The 16,409-nt window shown below is 40.4% G+C and overlaps 1 protein-coding gene across 1 annotated transcript; it reads left to right on the top strand.

Annotated features, from left to right (window-relative positions):
- The first annotated feature begins 12,414 nt into the window (after positions 1-12,414).
- On the top strand, positions 12,415-13,656 carry LOC139459461 (uncharacterized). The gene has a single exon (XM_071240906.1). It carries the CDS (start codon positions 12,415-12,417, stop codon positions 13,654-13,656), a length of 1,242 nt encoding a protein of 413 aa, XP_071097007.1.
- Positions 13,657-16,409: the final 2,753 nt, after the last annotated feature.

Genomic DNA, 16,409 nt, shown 5'->3' with positions numbered 1-16,409 from the left:
AAGTAGGTGTAACCAATATTAGGTTTAATTTCGTGTAATTTATTGATACCTACTTGGGCGTCCCACTTCTGCTGCATTAAATCTCGGATGTAAGATCTAATCATGGGTTTGAAATCAGTGTACAGGATCAGAAGTGGTGTCACAGATTTGTTGAGTGCTGCTTTTGCAGCAGCATCAGCCATTGTGTTACCAGTGATACCAACATGCCTTGGTAACCAACAAAAGACGATGTCATATTGGCCAGTCGCAAGATCATTAAATAACTCAAGGATGTTGATTAAAAGTGGATGTTTGCATGAAATATTTTTAATCGCCTGAAGGCACGATAGAGAATCTGAAAAAATAATGAATTGTTTATGTTTAGATTGGCTTTTGATGGTAATCGCGAAGATATTGTCCTGGATCCAATGACAGTGGCACTAGCAACAGCACCACCATCCTTGGAACCATCAGTAAATATAGATTTATAAGTGTTATAAGTGGTTCTTAATTGATTGTATTCTTGTTGATAAATTAATGGGTTAGTATCTGATTTCTTTAAGATGGTTAATGTGAGGTCAACCTCTGGCCTTACCATTTGCCAAGGAGGTGATGAAAACAGTTGAAAGGGAACAATATCATGCAATTTAATATTAGAAGCAAACATGGCAGACTGGATTCTTATTCCGAGTGGTGGAACGAAAGATGAATTTTTATTGTAAAGATCTTGGTAGAGAGGATTAAAGACGCAATTAAAAGATGGATTTGACTGATTTGAATATAATTTAGTGACGTATTGTAAAGATAATTTCAGACGGCGATGTTTAAGAGAAGGTTCATCCGCTTCTACATACAGACTGTGGATTGGAGACGTTCGAAAAGCTCCAAGGCAAAGCCTCATGCCCTGATGATGGATAGTATCTAGTTTTTTTACGTTACTTTTGCAGGCTCCACCGTAGACGATGGAGCCGTAATCAAGTTTTGAACGGATCAGGGACCTGTACAAGTGCAATAGTGTTGTCTGATCCCCTCCCCACTTTGAATTAGAAACGACTTTCAACAAATCAAGTGCCTTCAGGTATTTAGCTTTAAGGTATTTAATGTGTGGTAAGAAAGTTAAATGGCTATCGAAAATAAGTCCCAAGAACTTGGCCTCCTTCACAACTTTTATAGGGGTGCCATTTAGAAATAGTTCAGGGTCCTTATGCGGTTTATATTTTCTGCAGAAATTTATACAATTAGTTTTTGATTCGGAAAATTTAAACCCGTTTTCTAGACACCACTTGTTAATTTTATTTAGACATAATTGTAATTGCCTTTCAATTGTGTGCATATTTTTACCACGACAAGAGAGATTAAAATCATCCACAAAAAGTGATCCATCAACTGAATCATTTAAAACTTTTGACAAACTGTTAATTTTTATACTGAATAAAGTGACAGACAAAATACTGCCCTGTGGGACACCCTGATCCTGATGATAATGGTCAGACAGGGTTGTACCCACTCGGACTTGAAGTTGCCTGTCTGTTAAAAACTGTGATATAAAATGAGGTAAACGACCTCTCAAGCCAAAATCATGTAAATCCTTCAGAATGCCATGCTTCCAGGTAGTATCGTATGCCTTCTCAAGATCAAAGAAAATGGATACTATGTGTTGTTTATTGACAATAGCATTTTTAACAAAGGATTCTAATCGTACTAAATGATCAATAGTACTTCTATTTTTCCGGAAACCACACTGAATATTTGTGAGAAGGTTATTGGTTTCCAGATACCAAACTAATCTATTATTCACCATTCGCTCCATGGTTTTACATACGCAGCTTGTTAAGGATATAGGTCGATAGTTAGAGGGATCTGTATGATCCCGGCCAGGCTTCGGTATTGGTATTACAATGGCATTATGCCATGAAGGAGGAAAATTCCCTGATGTCCATATTTGATCAAATATGCCTAAAAGTGTCTCCAGACAAGATTCAGGTCAATGTTTTAAAAGTTGGGAATGAATGTTATCAGCTCCTGTTGCTGTGTCATGAGCTTGCCCAAGGGCGGTATGTAGCTCATGTAATGAGAAGACTTCATTATAGTCTTCACCATTATCAGAAGTGAAATTTACTTTTATCTTTTCCTGTTGTCTCTTAAATTTTTGAAACTCCGGGACATAGTTAGATGTTGAAGAATGTTTTGACAACGTTTCTCCAAGTTTATTGGCAATATCTGTTTTGTCCGTTAAGAACGTGTCACCTTCTTTAAGATGGTGAACAGACGGTCTTGAACCTTTGCCTTTTATTTTTTGCACCATATTCCACACCTTGGATATGGGCGTGCGGGAATTTATTTTGGAGACATAGTTTCTCAAAGATTGACGCTTATTCTGTTTAAAAGCACGTCGTGCCTTGGCATTTGTAATTTTAACTCTATCCAAATTATGGACTGTGGGATGTCGGCGAAAATATTTTTCTGCTTTCTTTCTACACTTTCTGGCCTGTTTGCAGTCATTTGTAAACCATGGTTTACGAATATGGGGATTCGCAGAGGACTTAGGAATGGTTTGGTCAGCAATGTCATTCAGTAAATCCGAAAACAACTGTATTGGATCTGGAATATCCTGGAAAATATCACGTTTATTCTGTCAGTACACAGTACCTCATATAAGGACCAATTAGCCTTGGTAAAGTTCCACCTACATGATGGTGGCTCATCAATAGGATTAACAGTTTTAAGTATAGTGGGAAAATGATCACTCCCGCAGAGGTCATCATGGACTGACCATGCAAATTCATTATACAAGTTTGAGTCTGTGAGTGACAGATCGAGGGCAGAATACGAGCCCGTGGCTGGATGTAAATATGTGGCAGAAACATCATTAAATATACACAGGTTGTTGTCAGCAATAAATTCCTCAATGATTTTTCCTTTCGAACTTGTATTTGCACTTCCCCAAAGCGGGTTGTGTTCGTTCAGATCACCCATGATGATGCAGGGCTTTGGGAGTTGGTCATACAGACCTTGAAGATCAGACTGTCGAAGATCAGAAGAAGGAGGGATATACAAAGAGCACAGCGTAAAAGCAATGTGCAGAGTCAGACGAGCAGCAACAGTTTGAAGATTGGTATGTAGAGGGACAAGACTATGTATTATCCCCTGTCGCACCAAGATAGTAGAACCTCCCGTTGCTTTATCTCCCGGAGGAGAAAATGAATGATAGTCATTGTACTGTCGTAAGTTGAACTGATCAGTAGTTTTCAGGTATGTTTCCTGAAGACACAATGCTGACGGTTGAAAATCCTGTATTAATAATTGTATCTCATTAAAATTATGCCTAAGTCCTCTGCAATTCCACTGTATTATGTTGGGCAATTGAGTCATGGTGGCTCAATTGGAGATCGCTCGCGTGAATGTGAGGAAGAACTGCTCCTCCGCCTGTCCTGTGAGGACAGAGTAACCTCCATATCCAGAGGCCCAAATGAGTTCTGTAAAGGAATCTCTGAAGGTGAAGGGACGATCGGTGCTTGTTTTCTATTCAATTTCTTTTTCCCTTTTTTTGACTGATTTTCTGATTCTTTCAGAGACATATGATACAGTTTCTCAGACTGAAACTCAGTTTGAGATCCTGAATGAGTGTGAGTGGCAGGAATCTGTTGAGTGAGTTGAATAGTAGCAACAGGTTTTTCTGACTTGACCCATGACAAGTCAGTCTGGCACGAAATAGAGGATGTTGCTACAGAGCAGGAGACTGCAGCTGAGTAGGAAATGGTAGATGGAGTCGTGGTCTGATCTTTAAATAGTTTTTTGGCATCCAGGTAGGATATGTTTCTTTCACATTTGAGTTTCATTATTTTAGATTCCATTTGCCACACAGGGCAAGATTTTGACGAAGCAACATGTGGGCCAGAACAGTTTGCACACTTTAAATCATGATCACAGTCAGAGCTCTCATGGCTGTCACCACAGCGATGGCATACCACAGAGTTACGACATGATTTGGAACCGTGACCGAAATGTTGACACTTGTAGCATCGGAGCGGATTGGGGACATACACATCCACTCCGATGTGGAAATAACCTGCTTTAATTGACTGTGGAAGGGATGTTCGGGCAAACGTCATGAGATACGTAAGTAAGTATTAGTGTTTGTGATGACACCGTCTTTCTTTATTGTGAAGCGTTTAACTTCAGTAACGGCCTGGTCTCCCAATTCTGCAACGATGTCTTCTTCAGACATGTCGGACAGACAACGAGCCCTGTCACGAACAATGCCTCGACATGAATTTAATGTTCTGTGCACAGGCACAGCAACCTCAATATTGGCAAAGGTGGAGATAGATAAAAGATTGAGAGATTGCTGTCTCCGTGCACACTCCACCAGAAGCGAACCACTACGGAGACGGGTGACGTTCTTGACCTCACCGCAAATCCCAGACACAGCCTTAGATATTTATGTTTCTAGGTTTGTCAGCACCATACCCGTGCTCGTGGGTTTCACCGAAGTGGTAAACGTCTGAGACCTGCATCACTTCGGGCTTTCCTCCCACATTAAGCTGACACGCCGTGATATGACTGGAACACTGTTAAAAGCGGCGTTAAACCAAACTCACTCACTCAGCCTTAGATATAGCAAAAGGATTCAATTTAATGGGTAGTTTGTCAGCAGCCTCAATATTCAGGAGACGAGCCCAGGAATCAATATTTTGAGAAACCATTCCAGTTGTAATTTCAATTTCCTCTAAACGTCTCTTTTTTTTCATTCCGAGAAGAACCAGATTGTTGTTGAGCCATGATGAAAAGAATATAATTCAGCACCCCTGTTCCCCACCCGCCATCGAGTGTCAACAAGGACAGTGTTATATTGCACCGGATATCCAGGATGCAAACACCAGGGATACAGGGATGTTATACTCCTGCAAATATGACTTGAATAGCTACATTTATCTACCAGATGTAGTGCCACCGCCTTCTGGCGTAAGACTCTAGGCAATTTATTCCAACCAAAATTGTTAATTCATACATGTTAAGCACGGCCAAGACCAAAATATACATTATAATACAACACATGTGTGCAGATACTAATTTACGCACAGGGCCTGGCATGACCAGCCGATTGATAAGACCGGGCCCATCTTACCACCCGTCTAGGCGAAGTAAGGGTCGAAGTAGTGTGTTGGGCAGAGGAACACAGTTCCAGGAACCAGTGCCCTCAACTACCAGACTCCCGTCCTCCGCCGACACAGGGACGCAACCCACGGCAAACAGGTTGCCCATTTTAGTCGCCTCATACGACCAGCAATGGGAGGCTGTGGAAATATTCTGCCCCGGTTCCACACGGGGGAAGAGCTATTACCGTTACCCAGCACTTACCACGAGGAGGTGGCTCTGCACGAGTGCCTTTGTCAAAATAGCTGTGTGGGGTCTGGCATTGTCGTGTTGGAAGATCAAACCGGGTCCATGTGCTGTCATAATCTGTCAACTTCCTGTACACAACACTTGGCGTAACGTTCATGACGGCGCCTCCACACTCTCGCCTTCCATCAGCAAATCGAAGATTAAATCGGGATTCATCACTGAAGACGACTTGATTCCAATTCCTCTGAGTCCATCGTAAGTGTCGCTGTGCCCACAATTGACGTTGACGTCTGAGCAATTGAGTCAGAATCGGTCCGCAGGATGGCAGTCGTGCTTGGAGGTGAACAGTTTTCAGACGGTTTCTAACAGTTTGCGCACTCAGTCTACCCCTAAACAGTTCATTTCTGGATGTAGCCGTCAAAAATAGGTTACGGAGGTGATGTAAGAGAATCTGACGATCCTCTGCATGTGACGTCACACATGGTCGACCTGGCCGAGGGCGATCAGCAGTGGTACCCGTTTGCTGTAGACGCGTCTATAAATCATAAACGGTCCGTCGACTACAACCCATCGTCCTTACGACTTCAGCTACGGACATTCCCGTCTGCACATTTGAAAGACGTGGCATGACAAATGGCCTTTTTTTGTTAATGACTGCTAACAAGTATGGCTGAAAGCACGTACGGTATTATGGCTACTTGACCAGTTGCACGTGAAAAAACACTTTTGGCACTATAATGCTGTGCACATGATTTTGATAGATTAACCTGCACAAAAAAGGTGTTATCTGTAGACAATACGTGGCCATTACTGTTTAAATACACAATAAGGGCCCACAATGATAACTGGTCAAAATGTTAAAATTTTAGGATTGTGAAGTTTTTAATTTGGTTCAGTATAGATGGATTCGATGCTAAAAAGTTGCGATTTTTGGGTGTGTAAGAAACAGGTTACTCCACTCGTGCCTATCAGATACCACTGATGTTCCAACTCGTTGTTACAATGCGTATCTAACTCGCTTTCGCTAGTTATATACGTTTTGAAACATCTCGTTGTAAGTTCAATGGTATCTGACGGACACTCGTGTAGTTATTTCTATGTAACTTCTCGTCACGATATGGCTGAAATATTGCGTTAAATATTAGCTTAGTTACTCTAATTTAAATGAAGTTGTGAGATGACACGTGGACGTCGTGGACGCAAATGCCTTGTTTTACATTGAAGGGCCATTCCAATTCCATATCACCAAACTAATGGTAAACATGTGAATGGTAAGCGTGCACCTAATCATAGAGACAACTGAAAACGGATAAATGCTGTGGTGATTTATTGTTCATCGGATATTCTTCAGCATGTACATTCCCTCAGTGAAGAAGACTGAAAAATAAGAAGAGGTATATACTTTATGTCCATATCTGGGTGACGTCTCGTGTATCGCCGATTTTGTGATGTAGGCAGTAAAGAGAATGGACGCTGCACAGTTCAGTGGTGTTTGATATCATAGCAGTCTGTCAACATCCACCCTAACACTCAGTTTCTAACTAAGGATTTTATGTTTTGATTAATCGGTACCTGCCAGTATAATTTATACCCTATATTTACGGATACAATATCGTAGATTTCTAGGTGCTTGCTGGATATTTATAACAGATCAAAACTCACAGAACACCTCTCTCTCGAAATATAAAATCTATGTTATTTTTAGAAAATAAGACATAATATAAAATGCAGGTTCAAATATCATTTTAAAATATAACATAAGAACATAAAAAACGATAGTTGGCGTAATTAAAAAAGACGTGTGAAGTAACAAGGTAATTAAGAGTTTTAATAGCGTATTTCATTTTGCCACATGCAAAATACTTTTGAAGTGCTCAACCGCCGCCGTGGTCAATTGAACACATGAAGGGGATAAAGCAAGGATGGTTTGTTGTTTAACGCCGCACTCAGCAATATTCCAGCTATATGACGGCGGTCTGTAAATAATCGAGTTTGGACCAGACAATCCAGTGATTAATATCATGAGCATCGATCCACGCAAGTGGGATTAATGACATGAATCAACCAAGCCACCGAGCATGACCACCCGATCCCGTCAGTCGCCTTTTACGACAAGCATAGTCACCTTTTACGGCAAGCATGGGTTGCTGAAGACCTATTCTACCCTGGAATCTTCACGGGTCGATAAAGCAAGGACTGGTGGGCTAGCAGTCAGTATACTGTGACTAAGTGATTCATGCGAAGACTGCGACATGGTATCTCAGTAGGCTAGCACATTTAAATGGGTATTAGTGTGGACTATACCCTGAGACGAGCTGATCAGCCCGAAATCCAGAACAAATGCTGAACACAAGGTAGGGAAGCAACTGGTTAACGCATGTTGGTGTGGCGCGGCCAGAGGATCGAACAACTGACGTTCCCCTCTCCGTATAGACGTTCTAGCCACAAAACTACGCAGACGGTCCCCCCATACCATGATAAAAGGGTACCTTTATGGAAGTTTGATATCACTCACTGATTCCACTGAATAAACGTTAAACGTCAGAAATGACACATAATTTGATACATACCTAGTAGTACTTCTTGTAGGGGTAGTCATATCTGCCATAGTCATACCTCTGGTAGGGGTAGTCATATCTGCCATAGTCATACCTCTGGTAGGGGTAGTCATATCTGCCATAGTAATACCTCCCGAGGGGGGAATCATATCTGCCGTAGTCATACTTCTGGGTGGGGTAGTCATATTTGTTATAACCACGATAACCCTTTCCATGCTGATAGCTGGCCTGTGCAACAGCCAACACCAATGCGACCAACACTACAGCAAACAGATGTTTCATCCTGATGTTCACTAAAAGAAACGAAAAGTTATCATTAACAAAACAACACATTTGGTGACCAAAGAGAATATTTGGGTATGATAAGCATTCTATACTCGTCCCCTAATGTACCTATAATGAGAAATAACGGTTTGGTTTTCTATTTCGTATTCACGTTTCCATTAATAAGAAGGAAAGTTGTGTTGTAGTTTCCGTTGATAGTGATTCAGTGTATTCTTGCACGTCATTAAACAAAACTTATTCCTCTGAAATTGCACATGAACATCTCGGTCTTTTTTTGGCAAACCTACAGTTACCGAACATTCTGACTTCATGGCTTTTGGCATATTTGACTTGAGGTCCTTCCAGGGTCATCTTGCAGTGCTGTGCATAGAGGTGAGGTGAGGTGAAATGGGGTTTAACGTCGCGTCCAAGATTATTTCACTTATATAGCGACGTGCATGCACGTGTGTGTGAGTGAGTGAGTGAGTTAATATTTAAAGTCACATCGGCAGTATTTCAGCCATATCGTGACTTGAACAAGTTAGGCATTTATATTATATATTAAAAGCTGTCATCGAAGGACAGTACAACAACCAGCAATGTATCACAGATTATAATTTTAAAACTAGTTTTAGAGCAATAAAATAATCAGACACAATTCAAACGATACAATATAAAAACGGGCTGTAGATCGCCAGCAACCAAAGTTAGGCCACCATACTAGGGAGCACGTGTGTGTGTTTGTGTGGCTGCTTGTACTAGTCCGGACTGATGCCGATTTATAGTGCTAGCTCACTGAGATACCATGCCGCAGTTTAACATGAATGCACATACTCCTGTAGTTATATCACAACATTGCCGCATGTCAGCAATTATATGGAAAATCCACAATGGTGCAGAACATAGACGGTTACCACTAAGATGAACCTCACATGCATGGTAATAAGATAATTAAATCTGTCATTTTGTCAGAATTAAATAGGAAGTAAATCTGCTTAGAAACGTGCGGCGCCTTTAAGAACGTGATGTGGCAATACACAAATGACAAGCTCCAATTCTGGCAGGCATTCACAGGGGTGTTTTATGAATTAAGGAGGATGAATATAACATAGCTGATACTTACCAGTTTGCAGACAAGATAGAGATATGTTGAAAACTGCGCATTTCTCTCCTTTTATAGAACCTAATAGAACAAACTTTAACCTACTTTATTCGAATCAAGAACCTCTTTTTAATTTGCACTATTTAACTAGGCCATATAAAGGGACTAAAAAGTGTGAATTATGCATAGCTATGAGCGTAATAGCTTGATTTCATGCACAGGTAAACAGTTTTCGCAAACAGATCAAATAGCACAGCGTGGTGCAAAACAAGAAAATGGAGTTGAACATAGATCAAAACAGCTCATATGAACGACACACTTAGTTTATTTTCAACAGAAGCATTACATTCAAATTGGGTCGAGCATCACTCTCATTTATTAACTGTGGAGCCATTCAGAGTGTGTAAGAGTAGTCATATTAAATACTATCATGCAATAGACGTGTCTTGTATGCTATCAAATAATGTATACTATGTATGTTAGATATGGATTGTGACACTAATATATACTATATATTTTACGAGAAAACAGCATTATCCCAATAGAACTTTGTTTGTTATTATACATGTGAACATAAACCATGAGAAGAGTATTATAATGCCTTAAGAAGAGGTAGGCTCTTGGGCTGCTTTATGTCATCAGAAAAATCCCCTGATTAAATGTGAAATTCATACATACAAAAGATCCTTCTCTGGAAGAAATAACTCAATATTGATAAGTATATCTCGGAACCACAGTAATTTCTGAGAATATTTGTCACCACTGCAAACACATTTGATTACATGAGGATATTGGAAATGAATATAAACTACCATGTTTTCTGGGTGTTGATAGAATTTGTGATCTTAATAATCCCCAGGTGTTACCACGTAGACAGAATCTCACTAGGGTCTCTGATTTATTGCTCCTTGGGGATATCAAAGGTATGAGTTTATTATTAGAGGAAATTGTTTGTGGATACTTAATGCCATGTAGATAGGATATCTTTAGGAATTTTTATGCTTTCTGTCTCTCTGGGTCTGTCACGCTGATAGAAAGAAGTCACTCAACCGGTTCATGCATTCCCTGTCTGGGTCGCCTCTCCTGCTGATTGAGTGATAGACAGCGTCTCATTTATTTAATTTGCTTTACCTTTCCACAGATCAAGGATATATAATGGACAATGTCATGACAATGGTTATCGACAGCCTTCAACATGGTGTTTTATGACGAACTCCTCACACAACTAACACGCAATGGAGTAGACGGAACATAGCAAACTTCATAGACAGCTTCTTGCAGGACAGGTCGCTATCAGTTAAAAAAGGAACAATCAATCTGATTCTTTGTCATTAGACTATGGTACGCTACAAGGCAGCATTATAAGTCCATCCCTTTACAAAGCCTCAAGAAATCACTTATCAGATAAAAAATAGACTATGGTTGTGAGGCCTTTCACTCAGCATCAAATACTGTCTTGAGCCACCTCGACAGAATACAATGCAAAGCCCTAATTCTAGCCACAGGTGTAGCAACAGGCACTTTACTAGAAGCACTACAAGTAGAAACATTAACATCAGAAGTCACCAAAAATAACAATCCCACTACGATCAGTAGCTATCACTTAAATTCAAACAACCTGGGACAGCAGTCCCATTTATACACTGATGGATCCAAGATTCCTATCAACAACACTGCTGGTTACGGGATCCATAACCATAGCTCCAAAGCCCAAGGACATCGGTTCGCCTGCCTGATGGTAAGTCAGTATTCACTGCTGAATTGGAGGCAATTCATCATGCATACGAGTCATCCCATCAGACTCGTTAAGTGCACTTTAAGCCATCAGCGGCAGAAACTCCAACTCCAGGCTAATCACGGTCAATAATATTCTGTACGAATATACATAACTATTGGGCCAAGGTCAACAGGAGGAGCTGTGTTGGATCCCGTCTCACATAGATATTCATTGACATAAAAAAGGCAGACACACTGGCGAAACTAGCTCTAGACAAAGCGGAGACACAGCCTATTCCCTTTTGTAAACTAGAGTTAAAAAGCAAAATCACTGGTTCACTATCAAAATATGTACCCTTTTATGTCAGTAATCTCTATCTTTCATCCCTTATATTTCAGTGGGGAACCAAATTAACATATATCATCGAATATTTGCCTTGTCATTGATTTATATGCTTGTGGTGAAGTGGTATATAGTCTGAAATTGTAGTAATATCACTGTCAATAGAAACCGAATGCACTTTTCAGTGAACATATTTCATATTTTATGTGATATTCATGTTATTTTACTAATGGGATTATAATCTTTAAAATAAACATCAGTTTCCTCTATGTTTCTATCTTTAAATAATGAAAAATAACCAAAGCATGTCTGTCTAAAAGGTTCCTGTCCTTGGTGTAACCATTTGTTTAATTAGGTGTAAGATTTATCTATCTTTAAATAGAAAGAAGGTAATTGAAATTCAATGCCCTCTTATCATATCGGCACTCGTGAAGAGCAACCTCCTCGTGGTGAGTGCTGGGTAGCGCTAATAGCTCTTCCCCCGTGTGGAACCGGGGTAGAATATTTCCACAGCACCCCATTGCTGGTCGTAAGAGGCGACCAAAGTGGGCAGCCCGTTTGCCGTGGGTTGCGACCCTGTGTCGGCGGAGGACGGGATTCTGGTAGTTGAGGGCACTGGTTCCTGGAACTGTGTTCCTTTGCCCAACACACTACTTCGACCCTTACTTCGCCTAGACGGGTGGTAAGATGGGCCCGGTCTTATCAATCGGCTGGTCATGCCAGGCCCTGTGCGTAATATTGTTTCTGCACCCCTGTGTTGTATTATATTGTATATTTTGGACTTGGCCATGCATACTTTGTATGAATTAACAATTTTGTATGGAATATATTGCCTAGAGTCTTACGCCAGAAGGCGGTGGCTCATGGGCCAATCTAGTGATGTTGACCTCTGTATTCTGTATGTCTCCAGTTTCTTGTCATGGATTGAACCTGCCTGGCACTACATCTGGTAGATAAATATAGTTATTCATGTCATATTTGCTGGAGTATCACACCCCTGTAGCCCTGGTGTTTTGCATTTTGGATATCCAATGCATTAAGACACCGTCCTTGTTGACACTCGATGGTGGGTGGGGAGCAGGGGTGCAGAACCACTTTCTCTCATTATGTCTACAAAATACCCTGGTTTAAAAAGAAAACACATAGATGCCAGCTCTTCTGATGAAGAAACTACTATACAAATAGATTCCTGGGCTCGATTCATTGTAATCGAAGCATCAGATCACCAAGCCTTAAAATTAAACCCGTTTGCCATTTCCAAGGCCATCAATGGTTGTTGTGGAAAAGTTGAAAATGTCTCCCGTCTGCGTAATGGCTCCATATTAGTAGAGTGTGCAAGAAGACAGCAATCTCTGAACCTGCTCTCACTCAGCCAATTTGCAAATGTAGAGGTTGTTGTTTCGGCTCACAGAACGCTGAACTCGTGTCGGGGAATTGTAAGAGACAGAGCTCGATGTCTATCTGACATGAGCGAAGACGAGATTGTGACTGAACTGTCTACACAAGGTGTAACAGCTGTCAAGCGCTTCACACGAAAACAAGATGAACAAATTATAAAGACTCACACTTATTTGTTTACTTTTTCTCTTTCGAAAATTCCACCATCTATCAAAGCTGGATATTTTAACATCGGAGTGGAGGTTTATGTACCAAACCCACTCCGATGTTACAAATGTCAACATTTTGGGCATGGCGCTAAGACCTGCACTTTCAGTCCAATCTGTGCCCGCTGCAGTGGGTCACATGAGAGTACTGAGTGCACAGCTGCCATTAAATGTGCCAATTGCAAGGGGGACCATCTGGCCTCAGCTAAACCCTGTCCAGCATTTCTTCTCCAGTCCCAAGTGTTAAAAATCAAACACACCAACAATATATCTTTTCATGAAGCAAAAAAATTAGTTCAGTCACAGTCTCAAATTACCTCAGTCAAATCTTATGCTGCCGCAGCAACTATCACTCCTTTTGTCCAAGCAGCCACAGTATCTGTTGGATGCCAAACAACCATCTCTTGGGTTGGTAATCAGCAGATGTTAAATGACTCTCCGGCTCCATCATCTCCAAATACAACAACAACATCATCATCGCAGACGGAACTCGTTGCATCTTCAAAAACATCACAATCAGAATCATCTCCTATTAATGGCGACATACCTTTAACAAAAACAGAAAAAAAGAAACTGAAAAAAACGGCGAGGGCCCTCCAACACTTGGAGGTGCCTTCTTCTCAGCCTACACCTGTTAAGGTTCAAAATCAATTTGAACCTTTGGCGATGGAGGTCACTCCTTCTTCAACAGGCCATGGGAGTGGACCTCCCTCCCGCTCCAGAACTCCAGTAGAACCACCATGACCTGTTCTAACCCGATAATACAATGGAATTGCAGAGGACTAAAAAACAATTTTAATGATTTGCAGCTATTAACACAAGATTTCAAGCCATCAGCCTTTTGTTTGCAGGAAACGTACTTTAAAACTACTGATCAACTAAACATTAGACACTACGACTCCTATCATTTCTTTTCACCTCCAGGGGCTAAAGCCACTGGAGGTTCTACAATCTTGGTGAGGCAGGGTGTTATTCATAGCCCTGTTCCTCTCAATACCCCTCTACAAGCTACCGCAGTTCGTATCACTATGCACATTGTTTTTACTCTGTGCTCTCTTTACATTCCTCCATCTACATCTCTTCAGCAAACCGATCTTCAAGCTCTCTATGACCAGCTTCCTAAGCCCTGTATTATCATGGGCGATATGAACGGTCATAATCCACTTTGGGGTAGTGATCGTACAAGCAGTAAAGGCAAGCTCTTAGAAGATTTTATTTCCAACAATAATCTATGCCTTTTTAACGATAATTCCAACACATATTTACATCCTGGTACAGGCACATACTCTTCTTTGGATTTGTCTATTACCGATTCAAACCTGCTGAATGAATTTGAGTGGTTGGTCCACGATGACCTCTGTGGAAGTGACCACTTTCCAACCATATTAAACCCTATTACCCCATCTGATGTTCCTCCATCATCTCGATGGAACTTTACAAAAGCCAACTGGCCTCTATATGACTTTCTTTGTACAGAAACACTAACACCTGATCATTTCACTGACGTTCCTGACCCAATACAATGTTTTTCTGATGAACTTATCAATATAGCTGAAAAATGTGTTCCTAAGTCCTCTGGAATTCCCCACATGCGTAAACCATGGTTTACCGATGACTGCAAGCAAGCTAGGAAGGCGAGGAAAAAGGCTGAGCGTTTTTCCGTCGCCATCCTATGGTCCATAACTTAAACAAATTTAAAATATTAAATGCTAAGGCAAGGCGAACATTTAAACAAAGTAAACGCCAATCTTGGCGAAATTATGTGTCAAAAATAAATTCTCGGACGCCCATGTCCAAGGTATGGAACATGGTCCACAAAATTAAAGGTAAGGGCACTAAATCTAGTATTCACCATCTTAAAGATGGGGACCTACTACTAACTCATAAATCAGATATTGCTAATAAACTTGGTGAAACTTTGGCAAAACACTCTTCCTCATCTAACTATGTACCTCAATTCCAAAAGTATCAAAAACAGCAAGAAAAGAAACCTATTAATTTTAATTCAGATAATGGGGAAGATTATAATGAACTATTCTCTATTCATGAACTCCACACTGCCCTTGGACAAGCTCATGATACTGCTACAGGAGCTGATAACATACATAATCAACTCCTGAAGCACTTACCCGACTCATCCTTAGAAACACTATTGAATATTTTTGATGTCATTTGGACCTCAAAGAAGTTCCCTCCTTCGTGGCGTGATGCTATTGTTGTCCCGATTCCCAAGCCCGGTCGAGATCATACTGATCCATCCAATTACCGACCAATATCATTGACAAGCTGCGTTTGCAAAACCATGGAACGCATGATAAACAATCGTCTCGTTTAGTACCTGGAATCCAATAATCTTATTACTAATATACAATGTGGTTTCCGGAAAAACAGAAGTACCATCGATCATTTGGTTCGCTTAGAATCATTTGTTAAAAATGCAATAATAAATAAACAACATGCAGTGTCTATCTTTTTCGATCTAGAAAAAGCATATGACACTACATGGAAACATGGTATTTTAAATGATTTACATGATTTTGGATTACGAGGCCGTTTGCCTCAATTTATATCTGAATTTTTAACTGACAGGCAATTTCAGGTCCGCGTGGGCTCTACCCTGTCTGATCATTATAATCAGGATCAGGGTGTCCCACAAGGTAGCATCTTGTCTGTCACATTGTTTAGTATTAAGATAAATAGTTTGTCCAAAGTTTTAAATGATTCGATTGATGGATCGCTCTTTGTGGATGATTTTAATATTTCGTGTCGTGGCAAAAACATGGATACTATTGAAAGGCAGCTTCAACTATGTTTAAATAAAATCCAGAAATGGTGTCTCGAAAATGGTTTTAAATTTTCAAAATCTAAAACCAACTGTATACATTTTTGTAGGAAATATAAACCCCATAAAGATCCAGAATTAATTTTAGATAATACTCCCATTAAAGTTGTAAAGGAAGCCAAATTCTTAGGTCTAATATTCGATCATCATTTGACCTTTCTGCCCCACATAAAATACTTAAAGAATAGGCGCTTGAAGGCCCTATATTCGATCATCATTTGACCTTTCTGCCCCACATAAAATACTTAAAGAATAGGTGCTTGAAGGCCCTAGATTTATTAAAAGTTGTCTCAAATTGTAAGTGGGGAGGGGATCAAAAAACCCTCCTCCAACTATATCGAACACTTATCCGCTCGAAACTTGATTATGGCTCCATCATATATGGTGGGGCCTGTAAGAGCAATTTAAAATTACTTGACACCATTCATCATCAGGGCCTGAGACTTTGCCTTGGAGCCTTCAGAACTTCTCCTATTCATAGTTTGTATGTGGAAGCTGACGAACCATCTCTTAAACACCGTCGCATTAAATTAGCTCTACAATACATCTCTAAATTACGTTCCAATAACTCCAATCCAGCATATGACTGTGTTTTTAATCCCCTTTACGGTAATCTATACAAAACAAAATCTTCTCTTATACCACCACTAGGGAT

This window comes from Haliotis cracherodii, unplaced genomic scaffold, assembly GCF_022045235.1.
Source record: "Haliotis cracherodii isolate W230 unplaced genomic scaffold, xgHalCrac1.p SCAF_13, whole genome shotgun sequence".
Classification (NCBI taxonomy): domain Eukaryota; kingdom Metazoa; phylum Mollusca; class Gastropoda; order Lepetellida; family Haliotidae; genus Haliotis; species Haliotis cracherodii.
This window is presented reverse-complemented; position numbering and strand designations above follow the sequence as displayed.